Here is a 25578-nt window from a genome sequence, read left to right on the forward strand (position 1 = left end):
TTTTAGCAGCAGCAAAAAATTATTTTGCTCCTAGAGAAGGCTTATTTCCATGCCTCCCCCCTTTCCCTTATCACTGATTGTGTATTTATAGCGTGAGAACTCTCCTTCCTACAAACAGAGCATCCAGCAGGGAAAAAGGGATCCTGGGAACTTCAAAATGCCCCATTCTGGGCAAAAGTCTCTCTGCACTTCCCCGTGAGAAATGCCCCAGGGGTCACAAGATTGGATGGGAGGGGGGAGTCATCTAATTCAAGCCTCCTCTGCTACAAGGCAGTAGTATGTACACACACACACGCATGCACACATACACCCCAATCCATACCACAGAGTGTGCCGCAAACGGAGAAAGCAGATGAATGGCAAGATTGGTGACATTTGGTACCAAGACCTCCTCCCCAAAACAGGCTTTAATTAGTTTTAAATGGTCAGGATGACCTTTTCTAATGAAGATTGGTGAACATTTTTAAAAGTTGTCAGTTACCTTAAACTTCTTTCAGGATCTCAAAAAAGGACCTATGTGGTAGCTCTAGCAATATGCATGTTAATTTCAAAATTAATTCTTCTGTGAAAAGGCAGAGGAAAGAGCAAAGAAAAACTCTAATCAATTAGTGCCATGCTATTAAGACATATTATTAATGTAAAGTCTAAACTGTGTTAATTATATGTTTTTTCCCCAGTTCCACTCCCTCTCTACCCCGCCTCGCCTTGCCCCTCTTCTGCTTTTCAGCCTACCAAGAACTGGAAGGTGTAGGTCATTGTTCCCTCTCAACTTCCCATTCTGAATGCCTAATATAACTGCTTTTATCTCTCTTTTCCTGTCAACTGCCCTGAGCTTCCCACCCAAACACTTAAACTGGCTTTATACTTCTTTTAGAAAATGTGCACTGTTGTGACAACATTCTATTGCTGACAGATTGTCCTCTGAGCAGTGCGAACACTCCACGCCATCACAGCTGCACATTCAGTGCTTGGTGAGGGAAGTATGCACTTGCAGGAAACAGGCAGCAGCCAGTTTTTACCCTACAATCTTAAACTCCTATTCATGGTTACCTCCCAGAAACAAATAAATTAGTCTGCAATATTACTGGCTACCTCAGCAATGCTTTTTCCACTGCTCATCTTTTTTTTACTTGACACAACACATCAGCTAATTGATGCCTGTGCTTCTAGACACCACTGAACACAGTTCCAAGCCAAAAAAAACCCTAACTGCATGTAAAATTGAACTGTGGAATATTTATGGAATTTAAAAGTATAACTGTCTTCATCTTCTATAACAAAAAGGAGACAGCATATGGGGCTGCCAGGAGGAGAGAAAAAGGAAATTGTGTGGGGGATATAGGGGAAAGTGAGGCGCCCTCCACAAGTCCTTTAAGGACCTATGCCTGGCAGCTAGCACCACACAACTAGGCCTGGCAGCTAGCACCATAAACCTTTGTAGGGTTGCCAGGTCCCTCTTCGCCATCGGTGGGAGGTTTTTGGGGTGGAATCTGAGGAGGGTGGGGTTTGGGGAGGAAAGGGACTTCAATGCCATAGAGGTCAATTGCCAAAGCGGCCATTTTCTTCAGGTGAACTGATCTCTATCAGCTGGAGATCAGTTGTAATAGCAGGAGATCTCCAGCGTGCACCTGGAGGTTGGCAGCCCTACAACTTTGGCAGAGTTTTCCCAGCTTCCAGAGGGAGGGAAGGAGGGAAAGCAGGGGAGAAGGTAGGTTGGCTGCTGGGTGGGAAAGAGGTAAGAAAACAGGAAAAGGAGAGAAGCTATGGGGAATTTCAGGGAAGGGAAAAGGGAAATAGTAAGGGAGGGGGAAATGAGATGCCTCCCGTAAATCTTTGCAGGTCCTCCTCTTGTAATTATCTAATGCTGATTGTCTTATATAAATTTTTTCACAATAAACATTTTGAGTAAAGCGTGTCTTCCATTTTACTCACTCCAAAAGACCGAAAAAATCAAAGAGTTTTTCCCCAGTGTCCCTCACAATTTACCAACTTTTCAGATGGAAAAAAAAATCCAAATTTTTCCAGGCCTTCGCATCTCTATCCATATGCCTGCATATAAATACACACACAGTAATTATTAATGCACAGCAAAAAACAGGGGGCTCAGGTTATTGCACAGTGCTAATCTGTTACAAAGATTTATGAAGTCAAAAAGGGCAAGAGTCCAGTAGCACCTTAAAGACTAACAAAAATATTTTCTGGTAGGGTATGAGCTTTCATGAGCCACAGCTCACTTCTTCAGGTTTATGAAGAAGTTTATGTACAATTGCCTTTGGTGAAGATATTATCTAATTGGGTCAGAAACAAGAACCCTTGCATGTGACTATGCCTTGACCCCAGACTCCACAATCCACACTAGGATTGCCAGGTTCCCCCTGATCACAGGCAGCGGATGGAGGGGTAGGGTTGCCAGATATAGGTTGGGAAACTCCTAGAGATTTGGGGATGGAGCATGGGGAGGACAAGGACCTCAGTGGGGTAGAGTGCCATAGAGTTCACCCTCCAAATCATCCATTTTCTCCAGGGAACTGATGACTGTAGTGCCAACCTGGATCTGGCAACCTTATCACCCCCCATCCCCTGCCAGTGGCCAAGGGGGACCTGGCAACCCTAGCTGGAGTAGATGGACCTTTGGGTTGTAACTTAGACATTTACCTGTGATAATGAAAAGACTGGCCTCAGATCTCTTCAGAAATAGAAGAAAACTGTGGGGTGTACAACATCAGCTCCTACCATTGGGAGGCAGCATGAAGCTTCTTGCTTGCCAGGCCTGGTATAAATACCAAACACTTGGCCTTATACCCTTGTTGGTCAATCAGGCTGTAAGGTCTGCCTGCAGCATCTACAAGTTCAAATGCTTGACCCTCAGAAAAAGCACAACCTCCAGGTTCCTATGTATTTATTTAACTACAGGCATGCATGGTCTTTCTGTTGAAGAAATACCCAACACAAAATAAAACAAGGAGTACAATAATCTGTTAAAACAGAAAACACTCTAACCTTTGAACCAGGCCCAGAAACCAAAATGGGAAGGCAGTGCAGTTGAGGAACTACTTGTCTTCAGGGTGTTCACTGTGGTTAGACTCTCTCTTCACATTTTGTGCCAGCTGAAGTTTCTGGACCATCTTCAAGGGCAGCCCCTTGCAAAGCACATTACAGTGGCCTAAACAAGGCACATGCTTTCTCCAGGGAATGGCCAGAGTTGGTAAACCAGATTACAACAAAAAAGGGATTCCTGGCTACTTGCTTATCCAGGAATGGTGAGGAGTCCAGGAGCATCCTGAAAAACGGAGCCTGATCTTTCAGGTGTGGTACAAGCCTGTCTTGAAGGAGGTGTACATTTAGACCTTTATCAGCATTGCTCGCAATCCACAGCATGTGTCTGCGTGTGGCTGCCCATGGCTCAAACCATGACTTTCCCTGATACATGTGCCAATTATAGCTAAGCAGTCATTAAACCAGGAGTTTGCACCTATGGCTGTAATCTTCCTAATGCACCAGGTTACTTCTGGGTAACACCTTTGATCTTTACAACTGGGTCTTCTCTCTAAGAATCCTTCAACCCAAGGCTATTTGGGAAAAGGGGGGTGGCTTATCTTTTTGGGGATCTAAGCAGATGTGTTTCAACAAAGGGGGGCATTGTGAGGTCATGTTAGCGCTTTCTTTCTCCAGCCATGATGAAGGCTCTGGTTGTGTTGTTATCGTGAGAAATCTTCGCCCTCCAACAACCCTCTCGGGAAATTGGCTGGAGAGAAAGCCCAGACTGTGAAAAATAAGGATTGCAAAGAATTTGGGAGAAATATGACGAGGGTTTCAGACTGCCTTGGAAATCTTATTTGAGGGGGGGAAAGACCCAGCTCACAGACATCTCAGAGAACTGGGCTCATCCTCTAAAGGAAGGGATTCTGAAGATGACCTTATGTCACATTTAAAACATCTCGTTTAAAACAGGTTAAGAGTTAAGCTGTTAAATATTAAAAAGGGAAAAATCCCATCAGAGCAATTGCAACATATAAAACTGGTACCAGGGACATTATCCTGAGAAGATGAGCTTCCCTTAAGAGAGAAAAAAAGACCCAAATTTCTGGTCCTCATGGATGTACAGATAGGCTTGAGAACAAATGAGAAACATGTAGCTCCAGCCTGCAGTACTTCAGAGTCACCACAGTCACCAGGTTGACCTCTGAATGGCAGCCCACCAGGGGCGTTTCATTTCTGGGATTTAAAAATTGGCGGGATTACCAAACTCCTCACAGACCACAATACAGGATTCATGGGATGTATTTTGTTTGGTGGCTCACAAATGGTAGGAGGCGCCTAAGTAAATCTCAGAAGCCAGCAGCAGAGTCTAAGTCAGATTTTGGAGGACTTAGTGACCTTTATAGCTCATTGGTGCAACCCACAATGCAGAAAACAGCAATAACCTCTACACAGGTATATGCAAAGTAACTTAATGTGCGATTCAGGCTACCTCATTCAGGCTGTGTGCTGAAATCTGTTATACACGTGACCCTGCCTTTATAGTCTCTGAAAGGAAAACTTCTGGAGTCAACACTCGAATCCAGAACAGATGACCCAAGAGATGCCTTGGGAGTGGATTCAGCCTGTGCACTTCCTACCTAGCTCTGGTCTTAAACACAGAAGGATCAGCCAAGGAAGTCTACTAATACCGATCAGCAAGAGCAAGTCCAGGTACCATATCCTGACCCGCCCCCCATATATGTTTCCCCATCATGCTTGCTCACTGCTCTGTGTGATGTGAAAACTCTTTGCCCTCTTTCCTCCCTCCTTCAGCTGTGGAGGAGCTGGGGTGGAGGTTTGTTTTTCCAGCCTTGCTCCTTATCCTTTAGTTGGCAATTTAAGAAAAAAAAACTTGCTTACTGCCTGTCACCCTTGTGCAAAGGGCCACCAAGAGGAGGGTGGAAAGGGACAATATTCGGAGAACCCACGGACCCAGGCTAGTCATGTCAGTTTCCTATGATGTTAGGATGGGGAGTGGGTGGTGTGAGATAGAGCCCAGAAGGAATCTTTGTCTGGGGCTGGGTTGCCTCTGAACAGTCCTGTTTGTGCCTCACCTTTCTCAAATGAAAGGGGCCATTTCTTATAATTGTCTGTTGGGAGACTCCAGTCCAAGAAGATGGCACCCAGAATCTTGCCAATGACAGAAATTAATGTGAACATTTCTCCTGGCTGCGCTTTGTGTGCCAGACTGTTTTAGCAGTTGCATATTCCGCATGGAGCATTTGCCATTAAAAAATACAACAAAAGAAGTTTGTTGGCCTAATGGGAATAGAGATAAGGTTTCTTACCATGCTTTAAATTATTCCTGATAATGGTTCCCCCCCTCTTTTTTTTTTTTCCTGTGTGTGGTTGAAAAACTTGTGCTACCTTGTCTCGGGGGAGTTGTGTAAGCTGATCTTTGCTACAGACCAGAAAGATTTTGTAACCCAATGCTGGTTAAACTTTCTGGCTTCATCATTCTACACCAAGGGTGGGCAGACTTTTAGCCTTGCAAGGTCTTCCTGTAGTCCAAAGCCTTTTAAGCATACAGAGCAAGAGTGGGCACTTGGACTCTCTTAGGCATTAGTCATCTGTTCCAAATGATCCTGGGTCTGCTGAACACATGAAGCTGCCTTATACTGAATGAGACCACTAAATAAGCAGAGACAAGGTCACTAAGTTCTACTCTGACTGGCAGCAGCTCTCCAGGGCCTCAGGTATATGTAGTTCACATTACCTACTACCTGATCCTTTCAAGTGAAGATGCTAGGAATTGAACCTGGGGCCTTCTGCATGCAAAGCAGATGCTTTACCACTGAACCATACCCCTTCCCCATTCTTGCTTAAGTATGGAATAAATGCCTTGCTGGATCAGATGGATCCACCTGGTCTAGCACCTTTTACAAGAATCTCAGCAAACTGCAGTTGCTAGGTGCTCTAGGTGAACATTTATTGCAAGGTGAACATTTATTTTATTTTACTTCCTTTATACCCTGCCTTTCTAACCATGATACCACACATCCATTCTGTTACGTTAATATGTGAGAGATGCACGTTCCACCCAAGAAATGCCAGACTACTAATATATAAAGACGTCCATTGTTAGATTGTAGACTTTCTGGGTGCGGGGTGCTGTCTTTTTGTACTCTGTACGATGCCACACAAACAGATGACACTATATAAGCAGATAAATATCATGTGTCGGAATGACTCATTAACATATATTTGTACTTGCATATATATTTCTCTTCTGTGAACCAGGAAAACATAGATAAATTGATATCAGTACAACACAGTAAAGGCTGGCAAGCTGCAAAATTCGGCATTGTTCCCACTCCATTGCCAAAAATGGGAGCTTCTGTACCCAAAGAAGAGCTCCTTGCATCAGCCACCCACAAGGTTAGCAAACCCCTTTTGCCTTGTGTTTTCCAGTTGGGATGAACTATTAAGTGAATTGGCGTTGAGCATCCAGAGGGAAACAAAGGCACTGTCATGCAGTCGGGTAAAGCCAAAGTGCACCACAGGGCCAGGTCCAAAGAAGCAGGATAGAAGGCAGTGTCAGGTTTGGCCAATCCTCTCAATGGCCAGAGAATTTACGACTCGCATTCATGGACTGGCTCTGTAAAACAGCCATTAGACAATGGAGTCACTTGTGACCACTGTTTCTTTAGAAGAAGGACCTGCAGAACAAGCGGCCTTCAATTGCCCTCCATCTTGCGCCACACCAATAGACCTCACTGGAGCCCTCTCCACACCCAACTGTACCTTTTGATCACACAGGAAGAATGCTTAGGAGAAAGAGGGGGAAGGAGATGACCTCCCTGGCAGTATTAGCTATTTGTGTCTCAATGCCTCTTCCCTTTTGCAAATTCTCATCTTTTCTCCACTCTTTCTCTCCTGAGAAAGGAAGATCAAAGGGCTTTGTGGCTGATGCTTTCTGAACCAGACCCTACTTTTTGCCATGGGAAAAGGACTGCCAGAGAACGGCTACCCAAAAGGGATGTAGCTCTCCCTTTCATTATGAAACCTTCCGAAAGCCTTCGGCTTCTCACTTCTCACTACTAGCCATAAAGACACATGTGGCCCATCCAGATAAAATTACCGTTCCACAAATCCCACAACAGGTCCCTTGAGTTCAAGCCATGGAATCCAGATCATGGGGACATGCCATAAGTAAGAGAGCAGTGTGCCCTGGAACAGAAAGAGCAACTCTTTCCAGGTGGCTTAAAGAAGTGAGTCAAGATATACAATAAAGGCTGAGGGCAGAGCACAGCTGGGGGAAAAAAATCTTCTTGGACTTCACATATATAGAGCAGTCAAGACCCTCTTTCATGACCATTCAAGATAAGATTTTCCTCAGTCTTGTCTTGCTGAATCAGACCAACACTAATATTGTTTTTCACAGAGACTAGTCAGATGCTTGTATGAAGCTACAATAGTTTCTCCTTATTGCTCCCACCAAATCATTCTTAGAGATATACTAAATATGCATGTGGAGGTTCCATTTTGTTATCAGGCACGAGGCAACAAAGGAAGGGAGGGGACTGAAAATGATACAAAGGAGAAAGAAACCCATTCTTCCTGGCACCCTGTGGACTATAGCATTTTACGTTGTGGCTTACATATTAAAGATAAAAGTACGAAGCATTTTTTAAAACCTTAAAATGCAATTAACTTGCAATTGTTAAATGGTCCAGACATGCAGGAGGGAAGGGACCAGTGGTGGCTAAGCCTAGGTTCTAGAATTCAATCCATGATAGGGCACAACTTATGAGCTTTGGAGTTGTGCAAGGATCTGCAGTATGGCTGCTAAGAGTCTGAGCCCCCTATTCAAATCATGCCTCAGTCACAAACTCCTACTGCAGCCTTAGTCAAGACTCTCTATCAACCTCAGTGCCCTGTTTACAATATGGGGATAAGCATACTGAGAGTTTACAAAAGTGATTATTTACTTATCTATTAGTTTGTTTGTTTGTTTATATTTTTACCCTAACCTTTCCTGACCCAAGCTTTTGCTCAGGGTGGCTAACAAACATGAATAAATACAATTTAAGAATATACATAACCATATAAAATTCAATTAAAATATAATCACAAAACTAAGCCTAACAATAGCACCCTGGTCATGGCTCTCTCAATTGATGCTTTCAGTTTCAGTTCTAGAGAGAAACCATGCAAATGCAGAGTAGGGGAGCAGGATGGAAAGGAGGGTGGGGGGAAGGAAAAGGAAAGAGAAGGGAGGAGACAGGAAGGGAAGGGAGGGCAGCTGATGTAAAGCCGTTGCTGCCTTAACCATAAACCATTTTGGAGGTAATGGGATGGATCCAGACTAAAGTTTCCATCTACACAATGGAACTTTCTGTCCTCCCCCAAGTCTTCTATTGCAGCCCCCACTGAATTGTACAAAATGCTGCAAGGACACAGCTTCTCCCAAGGGACAGGGCACCCTGAGGAACAACGTAACAGGGTAGACTGTGGGAAAGGGGAATAGGTGGAAATTGCCAATTTAGTATGGATCTAACCTGATATACATGAAGTTCTCTGAGCAATGAAAGCAGTGACTACTCTATCCCTCAACAATACCATGAGCAGATCAATTTACCCACTCCCTTGTTTTCTACATCTTCATCTTTAACTGATAGTTAGTTGCACGCAACATTCTGTGCCTCCTGGAGAGAAATAAGCAGGGCTGGTTCTAGGTTTTGGAGGGCTCCAGGAAGAGACTGCCTGGGGCTGTCCTCCCCACCTCACCCCCAGCAGATTGCATTTCCCTTCCCCACTTGCTTGCTAGACCTCCTGCTTCCTGCACTCACAGCTGCCCCGGCACTCTTTCTTAATGATGCTGGGAGGCACATGTGGCTGGGAGTGTGGGTGGTAGAGCACTCACAAGACGACAGCAGGGCGCACAGGGCAGGGGAGGCTCACAGGGAAGGGATTCTCAACAGTGGGCCCTGGCAGAAGCCCCAGCAGCTGCCCTACCTAAGGTTGCCAACCTCCAGGTACTAGCTGGAGATCTCCTATTACAACTGATCTCCAGCCTATAGAGATCAATTCACCTGGACAAAATGGCCGCTTTGGCAATTGGACTCTATGACTTTGAAGTCCCTCCCCAAATCCTGCCCTCCTCAGACTCCACCCCCATAAACCTCCCACCGGTGGCAAAAAGGGACCTGGCAACCCTAGCCCTACCTCAGGGTATGCTGACACCGGCTCTAGAACATTCAGTCCTCACCAGGACATTTTCAAATGAGGGGTTTCTTTTTTCTAATTCCCAAAGTAATATTTTTCAGCATACCTATAGGGAGGAATTTCCAGGTATGCAGAAACCCCAACCTTGTAAGTGGATAACCCCATTTTGTTAACCTCCTGATAGGCCCTCAGTAATTGAGTTCACTTTTAGCTGGAGTAAGGGCTTAAGATTGACTCAGCCTTCCATCCTTCTGAGGCCGGTTAAATGAGCTTGCTGGGAGATAAATTGTAGACAACTGGGGAAGGCACTGGCAAACCACCCCGTAAACATAGTCTGCCTAGCAAATGTTGGGATGTGACATCACTCCATGGGTCAGTAATGACCTCATACTTGCACCTTTACCTTTAATGGTAATTGCACTCAAAATATAGTGTTTTCTAAAGAGACAATAAAAACTCTGCACGAAGAAAACAGCTTTCTATCCTACCCTTCCTCCAAGAAGCTCAGACAGCATGCATGGTTCCCTCCATCTTTTTAACCACATAACAGCCCTCTGAGCTCAAGACCACCCAGTAAGTTTTGTGAATATGTAGGAATTTGAATCTAGTTTATGTCAGATGCTCTAACCACTATACAACATTTGCCCTCAGAGCTACAGCTCACACGCATTTGTATCTACCTACTTATTTTGCATAATTTATTCTGGATTTGCTCACTGGGAGGAGGAACAAGAAGTAGTGCAGGACTCGAAGCATTCCCTCTTGTCCGATTAATGGAAAAAAGGCTTTCCAGCATTAATTCTGACTCTGCTTTCCCACTCACTGATGATAAAAATGGCACATTTCCTTTATCTCTCCCCCACACTCAATTTCATTCTGCCAAGCTACTACAGGGGGAAACTGCATCGTTGTTTTGGCTTCTCTTCTTGAGAGTATCATAATCCTGTCCCAAAAGGAAAAAAGCCCCTCTGGAGTTCCAATCCAAACAAGCCCTTGCTTCTATCTGAAACTATTTGAGTACATAACCTCAGATAACCAAAGCAGCTAAAGACCTGCCAATGCCAAACAGCAGCCTTGGGAACTTGCAATACTATTTTTTTGGCTTCGGGAACCGAGAGAGATGTTCTCTATGCTCCTAAAAGATGGAAAGTGTTCGCTAAGGAAGTCCCAAAGGATACAGACTCCCCCACCTGGACCCACTTCTTATTGCCTCGTAAATTCCTTAAAGAGGCAGTCTGTCATCTGAGACAGTACCCATGTACATAATAGCCTGAGGCCAACAAGAGTCAAGATGTCTCTAAGCTGATAAGCAGGGCTTCCAAGCACCTTCAAGGAACCATCAGGGTCACCAAGGGCAGGAAGCAGCCAGGCACCCCACAGCTGTGCCTAGATCCCCGCTGTGGCTGAGAATCCTCTCCCTACAATACAATTGTATTGAATTTTAATGTAATTTGCATTGGTGTTTTAGTTCCTGTGACTCACAGCGGGAGTCAGTTTTGGCTGACAAGTGGTATTCAGAGGTCTGCTGCCTCTGAACACAGAGGTTCCATTAAGCTATCATGGGCCATTTCATGGGCATGGGAGGTTTCTCTAACTTAAGTGTGAGGGTCTTTGAAGGCTATCTTGTGAACATATTTATTTAAGACATTATGTCCTGTCTTTCTATCTAGTTAGGGCCCTCAAGGCAGTAAATATCAATTTTTCCAAGCAGATGTTCTACCACTGAGCAACAGCCCCGCCTCTCAAAGAGTGGGTGCTCCTAACTCTGAGGGCACTGGGCCCCAGCAGCTACCTGGATAGGGTTGCCAACCTCCAGGTACTAGCTGGAGATCTCCTGCTATTACAACTGATCTCTAGACGATATAAATCAGCTCACCTGGAGAAAATGGCCGCTTTGGCAATTGGACTCTATGGCATTGGAGTCCTTTCCCTCCCCAAACCCTGCCCTCCTCAGGCTCCACCCCAAAAACCTCCCGCTGGTGGCAAAGAGGGACCTGGCAATCCTATACCTGGAACCTGGTACTCCACCCACAGCAACCACATTTTTTGTTATGGTCATTTCTCTAGGTGCGACCAGCAAGAAGCCTGACACATATAACAGCCACCGCAATATTCTTGCTGCTTTCCTATTCCCTTTTTAACCCAAACCATATGGCTTTTTCTCATACTTTCCTTGCTCATTCTCACTAGCATACCCAAATAGGCCCAGGGTTCCTGGGAACCACTCAGCCCTTCCAGGCCAAGACCCCCCAAAATTGACCAGCATTGCTTTTTGCAGGAGTGACTGAATGGTTCGATCAAATCTGATGTGAGATGTGCAACAGAATTATATACGCACACACAAACATAGTGAACAGCCTCTTTGGAAGACCACAAAGCCAGAGCAGTGACCCATTCAGAAATGCATGATGCACTGCTCACCACACTGTGTATTTCTCCCCAATACAGCCAATGATGCTGAATGGGGAGAAAGGACATTGTTATTACAATCAATAATACATATTGCAGGAATGAAATATGACGGTGAAAAGAGGGGAAACTGTTTAGCACCAGCCCTGCACTTGGCATCCCACTGGGATTCACCCTGAGCAGGCTTAAGAAAAAAAAAAGGTAATTCCATAGATACAGGTTTTTGCTTTCACACCTCACTCACCACACAGTGCAATCCTACCCAACATGCCATAAATTCTGCATAGCTGATTATTTTCACTGTTGTAACCTAAGCCTTCCCAGGGCTTTGCTGTGGAAGAAGGGGGGATTCCCCTTTGCTCAAACCAAGTCTGCCTGGAGCAGGGAAGGGCTGGCGCAGTCTCACTCGCCTGAGAACTGCACAGCTTCAAGTCTCCCAAGCTCCTTGGCTTCTAAAAGAGGTTAAACAGGAAAATTTATTTGGGTTAGGCACAACAGGCATCTTTCTGCAGACGAGAAATGTGAAAATGTGACACACACACACCCATACCGGTGCACAGACCCGATTGATTTGTGCAGTCTATGGCTGCATCCCCTCTGCATTCATCAGAGCTGCAAGTGCAGAGGAATGCACATTGGCAATGGAGATTCCAATCAGGAATTTTCTGTGCAATTTCTTCCATCAGCTGCTATTTCCCCTGCATTCCCCACCCCACATTGTACTGGATTTTTGAGAGATTAACAAAAATTGGTAATTGCTTTGGCACTAAAGCAATTACTGGTTTTTAAAAAACTTCTTTGGTGCCGCAGGAGGGGAAATGGTGGTTGTGGCACACTGATGGAAGCAAATGTCACCTGTGCGTGCTAGACCTTTGAAAATGCATATATTCCAGCACAGGTGTCATAAGACACTTGAAGCATGATTTGCCTGAAAAGACTGGAGCAAAATGGGTTTGGGAAAGAGCATACTAAGAATGGGAAAAGGACGACTGGAGCATAATTAGAGCACAATATCTTGGGGGTGCTTCATAACCAAAAAAGGGTTCTAGACTGGTTGCCCTATCCCTTTAATAGAGGCTTGGCGGGATGTTATTTGCCTCTAGGCCATAAAAAGCTTCGGCAGCCTATTTCCATGCATGAGGCCTCTATTAAAGGGACAGGGCATTTTTCTCTAGGCCTGTTGGCAACTCTGTTTGGAAGCCAAAGTTCAGAAACATATGTGTGGAAGTAGCTAAAGAGTTAACAGTGTATCTGAACAGCCAGCCCAACCCCACCCTTAAGAGGCTGTATCGCCTGCCCTCCACTCTACAGATCAACCTAAGCAATCCAGGCTGCTGCTGGCTATAAGCAAAATACAGGTGCATAGCAGCTCCAAACCCACAGAGCAAATCCCTCCAAGTGACTCACATGAGATAACTCTTTCAACACACCTGGATTTTCTGTCAGTCCTCATAGTAATTAAAGTCTGTCATGATTACAGTGCATTTCAGTTGTCAATCTAGAAACCGTGCAACATTCCTGGAAGGTAGACCATTATTTCCACTAGGCCCACCTATCTGCTTGAAGAATTTCTAAGCTGCCTTTCCATTCATAAGATGCTTCAGGCAGCTTCTCAGTAAATACAGCAATACATTAAAGTCGAAAACTATTAATAACAACAGAATAATGCAAAACAACACTAAAACCCCAGGAAAAACATTCCCACCCTCGCCAAGGCCTTCTGGTCGGAACAACTGTTTTCAAAGAATGTTGGAAGGCCTGTAAGATAATTGCATCTCCAAACCATTGTAGTGGATAAGGCTAAGAAGGCCCTTGCACAGGTCTCTGCCAACTGAAAGAGCAGGATCCTTCAGCATTTTATGCTGTGAAAGCAGTAAAATAGGTTTAGGCTTGACCAGAAAGTAAGTATTGCATTTATTTATTTATTTCGATTTTTTTTTTAAAAAAAAATCCAGGTTATTTTCCTTGGAGGAAAACGGGGGGAGGGAGCCTGTTTTTCTCCAAGAAACAAGAGACCAGGGCCACAGCTCAATGGCAGAACATCATGGCTTGCCTGCAGAAAGTCCATTTTAAAGGATTTCAGGTGTCGGGAAAGACCTTTTCCTGTCTTCAACTCTGGATAGCCAAGGCCATTCAGAGCAGACAGCAGTGAGCCAGAGAGACCAAACAGCCTGACTAGGCATGGCAGTGTGCAGAACATATGTGCAGAACATACTAGCCAGAACAGAAACTCTCCCTCTCCCCCCTGCTTCCCTACTTCCTAGAGAATTGACATAGCTTCGGAGTTTTACCAAAATAAAATTGCATTCATGCACATGGGTAATATCCAGATAGCTCTGCCTTTCCCAAGATTCTGCACACACCACACACACTTTCGGTGACTCAGAGAGCCCCTGGGAACTAGAAGGTAAGCAAATCAAACTGAAGGGGAACAGATGAACTTGGGAACAGCAGCCAGCATTACGGCCCCAGTGCCCAAAGAGAGTCATTCACAGCTTCCACAAGAGAGAGAAGGCATGGGAATTGTAATATCTGAAATGCTGAACTCTGACACCAGAGAGACACAAGGGACTGGGAACCAACTGGGTTACAAAGTGGCTACCAATCGCTGGCTTTCTCATGATACTGGGGGTGGGGGGAGGAAACAGTTCCTTTGGGCGCCTGGGAGGGAAAGAGTCCTGTCATTGGCCTTCTATGGCCATCTCAACATTTCTCCATACAATCATTCCGTCACGGACTCCCAGTGACTTTCCTGTGCTCTTGCTTGGTGCATCAAGGACTCCTGTCAATCAATGGACCATTCCCCCATTCCCACCCCCCCTGACGCCGAACTCTAGACTAAGAAACTGACTTTTCTTGGACAGCCAAATCCCATAACCACTTAAATGATGAAACCAAAATCCGGCTGGTTTTTAAAAAACCAATACATGCAATTCAACATGCTCCCCACTGGCCAACAAAGACCCCTGTCTCTATGTCCTGCATAAGTGTCCCTCCCCCATGTTTCCTAAGCCTTTCCTGCTTCACTCAGGTCCCCACTTCTCAGTTACCATTCATCCTTCATGCTCCCCTTGGGTCCTCTTCCAGTTAGCTGTTCGGCCCTCAGTCTCCCTACTTTCCCAGCATTCCTGCCTCTGTACTTCTCAATAGTCTACTGGCCCCATATTTGGTGTTTCCTCCAGCTATGGAGACAGCCCTGCTAGATCACAACAAAGGTCCATGTAGACCAGCACCCTGTTTCCCACAGTGGACAGCCTGATGCCTCCAAGATACCCAGAAACAGGGCGTGAAGGCAACCACCTTCTCCTACTATTCACTGCAGAAACTAGCGCTCAGAGGAACACTGAATGTGGAGGTTTCATTCAACAGGAAGCACTTCCAAGCCCAACTTATGGGAATTCACTGCCACAATATGTAATGATGGCTACTAGTACAGACAACTTTAAATGGGGATTACACAAGTTCCTGGAGAAGAGTACTGATGGCTATTAGCTATGGTAGTTATATGGAGCATCCAAGTTCAGAGGCAGTGTAAGTTGAATACCAATTCCAGGGGGAAGGGGCAATAACAGTGGAAGTCTTGCCTTCTAAGTGGGAAACAGGATTCTCAATTAGATGGGCCACTGATCTGATCCAGCAAGGCTCTTATATTTTTAGGTATCATGATGACCAACAGTTGAACTGACCTTTGACTTCTCTCACAGAAGCTGAATTATCAGCATTGTAATCACAGTATTTTTTCTCTCAGCAGATGGAATGTTTATGAAAATTCCATGATATCACAACAGCATAGCCAATAGCGTTCATAACCTTCCTTAACCTTGGAGGCCTTAGGCTCCACACCCATCCAGATTTCTTTCCAAAGTGGGAGAGTTACAAACGGCCCCACACCTGTCAAAATTTCAGATCAATTTCTCAGGACCCAAATGGTTCTGAATATAAGAATACCACTGCCGGTTCAGACCAGTGGCCCATCTAGTTAAGAATCCTGTTTCACACCACAGCCAATCAGCTGCCTTGGAGAGTTCTGGTCACATCTTAGCTATGCCATATTTTCAGAAAAGGAGAAGTGATTTGACTTATTTGACAGAAGGAACTTAGACAGCAGAAGAGAGCAAAGACCATATTATACAGTATCTGAGCATTATGAAAGTCATGGATGAGGGCTAAAAAGATGAAGAGTAAGTTTCAGCTTGTTAGCCCTCATCCATGACTTTCATAATGCTCAGCTACTCAGCAAAATGGAGGTCTGATCCAGGAAATGGGTTATCCATCGTTCTGGATGGGGTTACACCCCCCCTACAGGAGCACATTAACAGATTGAGGATGCTTCTGGATTTGGGCCTCCTGTTGGATAAACAGGTGGCAGCAGTGTCTAGGGGTGCCTTTCACCAGCTTTGGTTGATGAGCCAGCTGCAGCCTTTCCTGGGCAGAAAAGATCTTGCCACTGTGGTGCATGCCCTGGTAAAATCTAGATTAGATTTTGCAATGTGCTATACTTGGGACTGCCCTTGAAGACAGCCCGGAAGTTGCAGTTAATTCAGAATGCTGCAGCCAGAGTGTTGACTGGAGTGGGTTGTAGGGATCATATCACTCCAGTCTTGTTCCTTCTGCAGTGGTTTCTGGGCTGCTTCTGAGATCAGCTCAAGGTGTTGGTATTGACCTTTAAAGTCCTGTATGGCCTGGAACCAACACATGAACACATGAAGCCACCTTATACTGAATCAGATCCATGGTCCATCAAAGTCAGTATTGTCTACTCAGACCGGCAGCAGCTCTCCAGGGTCTTAGGCTGAAGTCTTTCACATCACCTACTTGCCTAGTCCCTTTAACTGGACATGCGGGGGATTGAACCTGGGACCTTCTGCATGCCAAGCAGATGCTCTACCGCTGAGCCACAGCCCCTCCCCCATACCTTAAGGAAAGACTTTTCCCATACAGATCTACCCATTCACTCTGATCATCTTTGGAGACCCTGCTTCAGTTGTCCCTGCCATCTTGAGGCTAGATGAGTGGCAACTTGATAAAGAGCTTTCTCAGTCGTGGAGCCAAAACTTTGGAACTCCCTCCCCAGGGAGATTCGTCTGTCTCCATTGGTGTCTTCTGCCAGCAGGTAAAGGCTTTTTTGTTTCATTTGGCATACCCCCCAGTAACGATTATTGGCCCTCCTCCCTAGTTGTGGTGGTGGTGTTCATGTTTTTATTAAATTATTTTATAATTTTAAATGTTGGTTTTAATTGTTCAAATGTTCTAATATTTTTATGTGTACTGCCTTGGAAAGGAAGGATTAAAATGTTTTAAATGAATGAATGAGCTCTTATGACTTTATGCCCTGTTTGTTGGCCCTCCAGGGCAATCCAAAATTGGCCACTGTGTAAAACAGTATGCTGGACTAGTTATTCTGTGACTTTAAAGGCAGCCTGAAAACATGGTAAAATCTCAAAATGGGGCTTGGTGGTAGGCTGAGAAACATTGCTAGTGGGTAGGAGGCGGCATTGAGCTCTCAGGGAATCTCAGCATTAATGTTTTAAAGAGTTATAAGTTTCTAGCTCACATGGTTGCAAAGATACACTTGACAGTGCATGGGAAATGGGGGGGGGGGCTCAGAACCCAGAAAGGAGCTGTTGCTGGGGAGAATGAGAAAACAATGTCCTCTGCAGTTACATGTCGCTCCACATGGGTAAACAAAAGCAGGGCAAATGGGTTTCAAAAATGCAAATAAATTATATATAATCATGCAAGTTTGCCTGGTTTTTGCATAATGCATGCAGAATTTGGGTTACCCTGGCCCCATGCTTGTCATGTTTGTCAACAGTAACTTATAGAACATGAGTTTTAATTGTATACCAAACAGGGAGGCGCTGGCCAAACACCTGCTCTGTGTGCAGAAGGTCCTCTGTTCAAATCTCTGGCATCTCTAGTTAAAGGATCTCAGGTAACAGATGTTGGAAAGTTACATTCTCTGCCTGAAATCCTAGACAGGCAGTCAAAGGAGACAATATGAAGCCAGATGGACCGAAGGTCTGAGCTGGTATAAGGCAACGTTGTGTGTGTGTGTTATATGTAACAGTGAACTAGGCAGAAAACAGCCCGGGACACACATCTACACAAGTATGAAACTACCAACCAATCTGGGACACATACTGACACAAGTATAAAACTACCGACCAATTTGCATCAAGAAAGGAGAAAGTCAGCAATATGAGACGGCTCATTCTTGAAGAAAACAGAACTACTGGGGCCACGCTGCTTTCCACTGTGCTCTGTAAAATCTAAGCTTTGTGCCAATCCTGCGAAAAACAGTCAGCAGGCTCAGGGAGCCGGCGGTCTACAGCTTGTTGGCAGAAGGAGGGGGGTAGAGGAAAGGGGAAAAGAGTTCCAGCCTGTCATTCTTTCCTTGTCATGACCTTCATGCTCTGTTGGATTTCTGAAGATACTGAGATCTTGGCAGGAAAATACGATGTCTGTGGGAACCAGGCAACACCGTATGAGGCTGCTGCTGGCGAGATTCAGGCCAAGGGCCAGCGTTTTGCTTCCCCCACCCCTTTCCTTCAGGGGGTTCTTGGCTTATAACCCAGAGGAAAACACAGTGGAAATACTGGGAATTCTAGAGGCTTTGAAATAACAAACAGCAGAGAAGGAGAGGTCCCGGAGACCCTCTCTTGTAGCATGCTACTCCCATCCACACACCAGCATGGTACAGTGACTAGTGTGTCAGAGTAGGGTCTGGAAGGCCCTGGTTCCAATCCCCTAATCTGCCATGGAATTTGCTGGGTGACCTTGGACCAGTCACTCTCTCTCGGTCTAACCTACCTCACAGGGTTGTTGTAAGGATAAAACGGAGGAGGGTGAAATTATGCATACTGCCCTGAGTTCTTTAGAGGAAGGGCAGGATTAAAATGTACTAACTGAATAAATACGTACAGTATGACAGTGCTTTGAAGTGGGTCAGCAGTGCATTCCTGAATAATGTTTACAGGTGCTGCGCCATTCTGACTCCATCCCCTCTAGCTCCCAAACTCTCTACCAACCCTGATATTGGTTTTTTTTAAAGGATTCACAAATTATGTATTTATGTATTTATCGGTGATTAATCATGATAACTAAATAGAACGTCTAAGTTCAGAGGCAGAATGCTAGGTGTTGGGAAGAAAAAGAGGAGAGAGCGGCTTCCTTCATGGCCTGATTGGGAGATTCCCAGGGGCCATGTAACTCCTCATCTTTGCAAACAGCATGCTGGATCAGATAGACCTTCAGCCAGATCCAGGAAGGTATGCTCTCATGTGTGTGAGAAGGATGGGCATTCTTCAAAAGGAGCAGAAGAGGCAAAAACACTGTTGTGTCAGGCGGTGTCCAGAGGGTACCCAGTGATCCCAGACTTACCCTCAGGCTAAGGAGACACCTCTTGTTCTTGACTGGCTCCCCTGCAACATGGTGGGAGGATTACTACTCCAGCATATTCCAAAGCCCCACTGCTGGATCCCGACTGGCTCTCTGAAGGGAGTCCCGGCACAGCATTTAGCCAATACGACCAAAAGCCAGACTGACTGTCCACAACTTTTAATTCCATGTTGTATATGTCCCCCAACATACACACACACAAACTTGTTGTTCTCCTAACTTTATTTTATTTTTTCTTCCTTAATGTATGTTCTGATTTAGATGGTCAATAATTGTACAAATGTATCAATATATCTAATTCAGTGCAATTAAAAATACATATCTTAAGTGAAGTCAAAGAAACAAAGGGATTTTAGAAGCCCACAGCCAAAGAACTGGCTTATCAGTTCACATTCATATGTGAAATTCAGGTCGCAATGCTAGAGATGGAAGAAGCCAGAGCCAGCAGATATCTCCCTTCCAAGTGACTCTTAAAGGAACAGCATCTCCCACCCACCCCCAGCATGCAAGCCTCTATCCCCTCTTCCATCTGCCCCTCTCAGATTCCGGAATTCCATTGGCCACCTCTTTCTGCCATTCTACATCTTGGCTCACTGCCCTTGAGTGACATCCTCCCATTCAGCAATACAGTCTGCAGAATGCTCCACATAGCAACTTCATCCACAGGGTTCTAATCCCAGCCAAACTGACTATTTCCCCTTCCTTCACAGAAGCAGGGCTGCAAGGATTACCACAGCATTTCATTCCTGAACAACAGTGGAATACTTATGGACATTCTGCTGCATCATGCCAATTCCACACACTGGTGTCAGAAGTGCCAGTGTCAATGTTTACATACTTTGATTTCTGCATTCCTTCATATTCTTTTTAATTTTTTAAATTCTTTTTAAAAAATAAATTAAAGAGAACAATGTAAAGAGAACAATGTAAATTATCACAGAACTTTGTGTTCCAGTGTTCAATAAAAAGAACCCAACTTTCCACAAATCTATTTGATTATGGGTTTCTTGCAAGCCTTGTATATTCTTTAACCACAAAAGCAAAATCTGTGCTTCAGAAATGATTAAGAAACCTTGATGAACTTAAGTTACTACAGTCTTGAATCAGCATCGCACAAGAAGAAGAAGAGTTGGTTTTTATATGCCAACTTTCTCTACGACTTAAGGAAGAACCAAACAGGCTTACAATCACCTTCCCTTCCCCTCCCCACAACAGACACCCTGTGAGGTAGGTTGGGTTGAGAAAGTTGTGACTAGGCCAAGGTTACCCACCTGGCTTCATGTGTAGGAGTGGGGAAACCAACCCAGTTCACCAGATTAGCCTCCACCACTCATGTGGAGGAGTGGGGAATCAAACCCGGTTCTCCAGATCAGAGCCCACCAAACCACTGCTCTTAACCACTACACCATGCTGGCCCTCAACTTTCAGTACTGGCTATTCAGCACCTCAGGTTCAACAAAATTACACCTTGACTAAATAAGCTGAATCCTAGCAAAATGCTTTGACTGCAAGCTCTGCTCTTACACTAGCTTACCTCAGACATGAATTAGAACTGCAGGAGCTCTTCAATCTTATTACCAGTCCTCAAAACAGCTCACCATCCCGTGTCTCCTAATTGGAAAAAGACTTGTGCAGACACACGACAGGCAACCTCCTCAGAGGGTAGATAATTCTGCTGTGTCTCTGCATTAGACATGATCAAATGATCCACTCACACCTGAAGCACAGATGTGGCCAAAAAAAACACAACCCTTTCTGGTGGAAGACAATTGGAAGGACACACAGCCAAAGCAGTGACTCATTCAAACACTGAGCAGGCATCTTTGATTTTGGGTAGGAACTTTGGGCTCAAAAGATGCTTTAATGGCTTTCTCTCCTGTAGGAATTTTTGGCACACCTGAGTTGCCAGTAATTAGGAGAACTCAACTAAGGTGAAATTGACCAGAATAGAGGCAAAGTCCAAAATCTGCTCTGAAAGAGTAATGGGAGAGAGAGAGAAGCCCTAGAACTGGAGAAAGTCTGAACATGTTGGAGAAAGAAGCATAGCTGTTGCCATGAAAGGCAAGGCACTATGCTTCATGTGTGAATGCCCATCAGGATTTCACAGGCTCAGAGAGGGGAACTATGTCCCCAAAGTGACCCAAAGTCCCCACATCCGCGGCCAGGATGACATACTGAGCTATAGCTACTCAGGTCCCAAGTCAGTGAGAACTGAGATGGCTGGCTGTTCCCATCTCCCTCTGGACCCATCAGCCCAACCCACATAAAAGGAGCTAAATCACACCCCTTTCCTCCCCTTCTGACCATATCTATGCGACTCATGCACACTTGGTAACCCAAATGACAGCTTGTGGGATCTATATTAGTAATGACTGATATTGACAGAATTTCCCAGGCTTGCTTCAAAGTGGCTCACAAATCACCCCAGGCAAAGCAAGGGCCCTTCATCTTGTCAAGACGTCTCTCTCTCTGTGTGTATAAGTAGCCATCAAAAGAATGCACATGACAAAGATTCACAGCCACAAAGTCTTTGTAGAGTAGTTCCTTGGTGACTGAGCTATGAACCAGGGAGTTCCCAGCTTAAATCTCGCCTCTGCCTTAAATTCACCAGGTGGTTGTAAGCAAGCCATTCTCTCCCCCAAATTCAATTGAACGACTTAGCAAGCCTGTTGCAAAGATTCCCACAAGGAAACAAATAAGTGCTCTGAACACTGAAAGATGCTTTATAAATGCTTAACAATAACTACACCTTTGTCTCAAAGAAGCAAAGACCGGATTGATGTCAGACCCTATCGAAGAGTCATCCTTACCCATGCCCCACTGCCAGAGCACCAGCAGTCCTGCTGCATCAGACCAAAGATCCAGCATCCTGTTTACCACAGGTGCCAGCAAGATGCCTCAAGAAGGCAGGGCACAGAGGCCCAAGCCTTCCCTGATTTTGCTCCGCAGCAAGTGGCATTAGACATACACTGCCTCTGAACATGGAGGTACGTGAATTTGTCCAATACCTCCTTCATGAATCTGTCCAATAACTTTTTCGAGTCACCTAAGCAAGTGGCTTCTGTTACATCTCATGGCAGTTAGTTGCTGTGCAAAGATGTTTCCTTCTGTCTGTCTTGAACTTTTATCTCCCCATCAACTTCATTGCCCCCCCAAATTCTAGTATTGTGAGAGAAAGTTATCTCTATCCATTTTCTCCATAACACGCACAATTTTATACGTAAACCTCTGTCCCCCACCCCACCCCAGTCATCATTTTCTGGAACTAAATAATCACACATGCCTTAAGCTCACAAGGTCCCACAGCAGCACATTTCACACTCCCCAAAACACCACCACCTCTACACAACCAACCATGCCAGTCTATTCCAGCTGACAATGAAGAAAAATAGCACAAGGAGGTGGTGAAATGATATCAAGCACACAAAAGACCAAACACCTGAGGAGGATGGAAAGCCACAAGGAGTCCTACCTGGCATCGACTGAAGACATCAGCCAAAGTCACCTGGACATTGAAGTGTTTCAGAACCCGGAGAGCTTGTTCCTTGGCCTTCTCCGAACAGTCAACCGAGAAACACCTTCCTTCTCCCACCTGAGAACGCAGCTATGGAAAGGCATAAAGACGGATGCTAGAAAGCAAGTGTAGTGCAGTGGCTCAAGGGTGGAACTAAGACTGAGGAGACCAGGGTTCAAATCCCCACTCACTCACAAAGGGTGACCTTGGGCCAGACACTCTCTCTTAGCGTAATCTACACCACAGAGATAAAATGGAGGAGGGGAGAACCAGGTATGGGATCATGACCTCCTTGAAGGACAAGAAAGAGGCAGAAATTAGGCAGAGAGAAAAAGAGAATGCAAGATTTGCATCAGGGATCAGCTTCACTGGGCAGCTGCTAGGCCTCAGGACTACTGCTCAGCTCTGTGGAGCAACCAGGTATCAGCACCTGATTCCCCCCTTCAGTAGTGGTTGCTGGTGTGGGGCCCCCCAAAGCCCACCTCCTACTCATAGAGTGCCTGCACCTCCACAAATGCACTTATAGTCTCTCCTCTTGTCAGAAGGGCACAGGAAGGAAATTGGTGTTTCTTTTTACCATCGAGTGTTGCTAGTGTCACCCGAAGAAGATGAGCAAATGGCAGCTACTCATAGGTGATACTTCCTTTCAAATGTATGCTTGGGATTTTCTAATTTGCCTAAGCTAAATAACAGCAGACAGGCTGTAACAATGCTCTCCCCAGCAAGGCAGGAGAAGAACTGGAAGCTTGAGGCGATTCCCACCAAGAGACAGGAAGTAGAACTTCAGCTCCTGCCTCCCCAAACAGTGGACGAGAATCACCCAAGTTTCAAGATGACCTTCCCGCAGAGCGGGAAAAGTCAAGCAGGAGCAGCTGTGCTGCTGCTTTCCCATCAACTCACTTTCCCTCAGGGCCAGGAAAGAAAAATTTGGCTGGACCTAAAATCTGCAGCAGAAAGAGCTGGTAAAGTCCTAATGTGGTAGAATGTGCTACTTCACTGCAGGTGAGGAGAATCGTATCTGCAACTTTATATTCTGTACTCTTTGCAAGTAGAAATCGAGCACAGTAGAGAGTAAGCTGTAATTTGTGTGTGTGGGGAGAGAACATTCTAAAATGACATCCTTTGACGACATCCCTTCCACTGGAGCCTCAAGTGGTACACATACAACTGGCCCATTCTGCCACCTCAGGATGCTACCATCTCCTTTTGCTGCATGAGTAGATCGAGCCTGAAGTTTCATCGTTCACACCAAGGAATATGGTAGACACTCACCGTCTGATATGGAAGCCCAGAGGTTAGAATTACTCGGTCTTCTTGTCTGGCAAGCTGGAAAGAAACAACATCACAGTTTAACCTGGGCAGGTGGGCAATGAAAAAAAGGCTGATGGCTATAAAATGGAGTAGGGTCTCTTTCAGTGATGGGTTCCTTCTTTAGGGGGCATTCTGTTAAATCCACTCTTAGCTTTTAGGAGACTGCCTGCCTGAGAAGGTTTTTGATACAACAGGCCAAAGTAGGGATGCAAAGCTAACTTGCTGTTATTATTTGGCTTTCCGCCAGGTTTAGCTGAGTTTTCTTTGTTGCTTTATTGCTTGTCTTTATTATATTGGTTTCATTGGCAAAATTCATTGTTCCAATAGATGGTTTGTGTGTCTGTGCTCTGCTCACCAAGACACATTGAACACCTCCCCTCCTCTGCGTAAGACTGATCACTGAGGGCCTGGCCACTGAGTAGTCAGGGGCAGAAGACAGTATTTGCCCCCACCACAACAGTGCTCCCCAAATAAGCAGGAAATGAATTACTTATGAAAGTTGAGAGGTATACCAGGAACACCATTGACATGGAGGTGCCTTGTAAAAGCATCCACGACTGATCAGGACAACCATGAGGGCTAGAAACACGACTCTTTGACATTTTGTAAATGAATATGGGGATTCCCAAGATATTGAATGGAAGATGAAATTTGACAGCAGAACTACAGCCATGGACTGAGCTACCTGAATCCAGCAGTGCCACCCGCTCTTCCCTTTTCCAACAGCTTTCTCTTTGATGCATCAAAGCACCAGATCTGACTTTTATTAAACTACATTTCTCAGATAAAGGAGATGGGAGGGGGGGCTGGGAGAGGATGGGAGAAAAGAGGCATTTTTATCTTTGATTATCCAAGCACAGATCAAAGCAGCCGGCAGTGCAGTAACCCTCTACCAGCTTTGGAAAGCTAAAGGGATGTTTGTCCAGTCTCCATGGAGACAGCAATCTGAAAATATCCTCTGTAGCGAGATAAAGAGTATTGGGAGGGAAACATGGAATGAGCTTTCTGGAATAAATCTTTATTTATTTTTTATTTCCTTTATTTCTATTCTTCATGCTTGTGGACCAACAGATCATGAGCAAAACAAATTCAATATGTTCGGTAATACAGAAATAACCAAGCACATAGAAATACAAAATCTAAAACATACAGTTAGAAAGAAGTGTCATTAAAAACCATAGATAAAATTTTTGCCACGGTGAGAGTTACATTTGGATCAGCATCAGCCAATAGCTTTGCAACTATTTCTTGCTTTAGGGCAGGTCACCACTTCTGGAAGTATACTGGGATCCATTTATCTCCAGCAAATAAATCTTTAATTAAAAACTTGAGCCAGGCCTCCCCAGAACTTGATTCTGGATCCTCTTTTTGGCTAACATATGAAGCTGTCCTTTCCCAAATCAAACCACTGCTCCACTTAGCCCCGTGCTATTTATTCCGACAGGCATTGGCTCTTCAGGGACTCAGGCAGAGAATGGTCTCTCCCACAACCTGCCACCAAAGATCCTTTAACTGGAGACTGTCAGGGATTAAAGTAGTCCAGCTATACCAATTTTTCAAAAAAGATGTGGAAACCAGGTCCCCATCACCCTGATTGAACAGGGGATCTGAACCTGTGACACCCACTGCCTGTTTCCATCAAAAGCACTGTGCTGAATCATACACTTTCCCTGGAACATGTGAAACAAGAAACAAAGTAACTTGAACACACGCAGAGTGCTTTCCCTCAGCTCCATGTAACCACATCCCTTCCC

General features: G+C 45.1%; 1 protein-coding gene across 1 annotated transcript in view; it reads right to left on the reverse strand.

The window, feature by feature from the left end:
- EXD3 (exonuclease 3'-5' domain containing 3) overlaps nt 1–25578 on the reverse strand; it is a 156435-nt gene that overhangs the window by 79478 nt on the left and 51379 nt on the right. The window contains exons 17-18 of the mRNA XM_056860123.1: nt 23786–23839; nt 22472–22603 (exon numbers count right to left, since the gene is read on the reverse strand). Of these exons, the coding sequence (XP_056716101.1) occupies nt 22472–22603; nt 23786–23839 (186 nt within the window). The remainder of the gene's footprint in view (nt 1–22471; nt 22604–23785; nt 23840–25578) is intronic.

Source organism: Euleptes europaea, chromosome 14 (assembly GCF_029931775.1).
Source record: "Euleptes europaea isolate rEulEur1 chromosome 14, rEulEur1.hap1, whole genome shotgun sequence".
Classification (NCBI taxonomy): Eukaryota; Metazoa; Chordata; class Lepidosauria; order Squamata; family Sphaerodactylidae; genus Euleptes; species Euleptes europaea.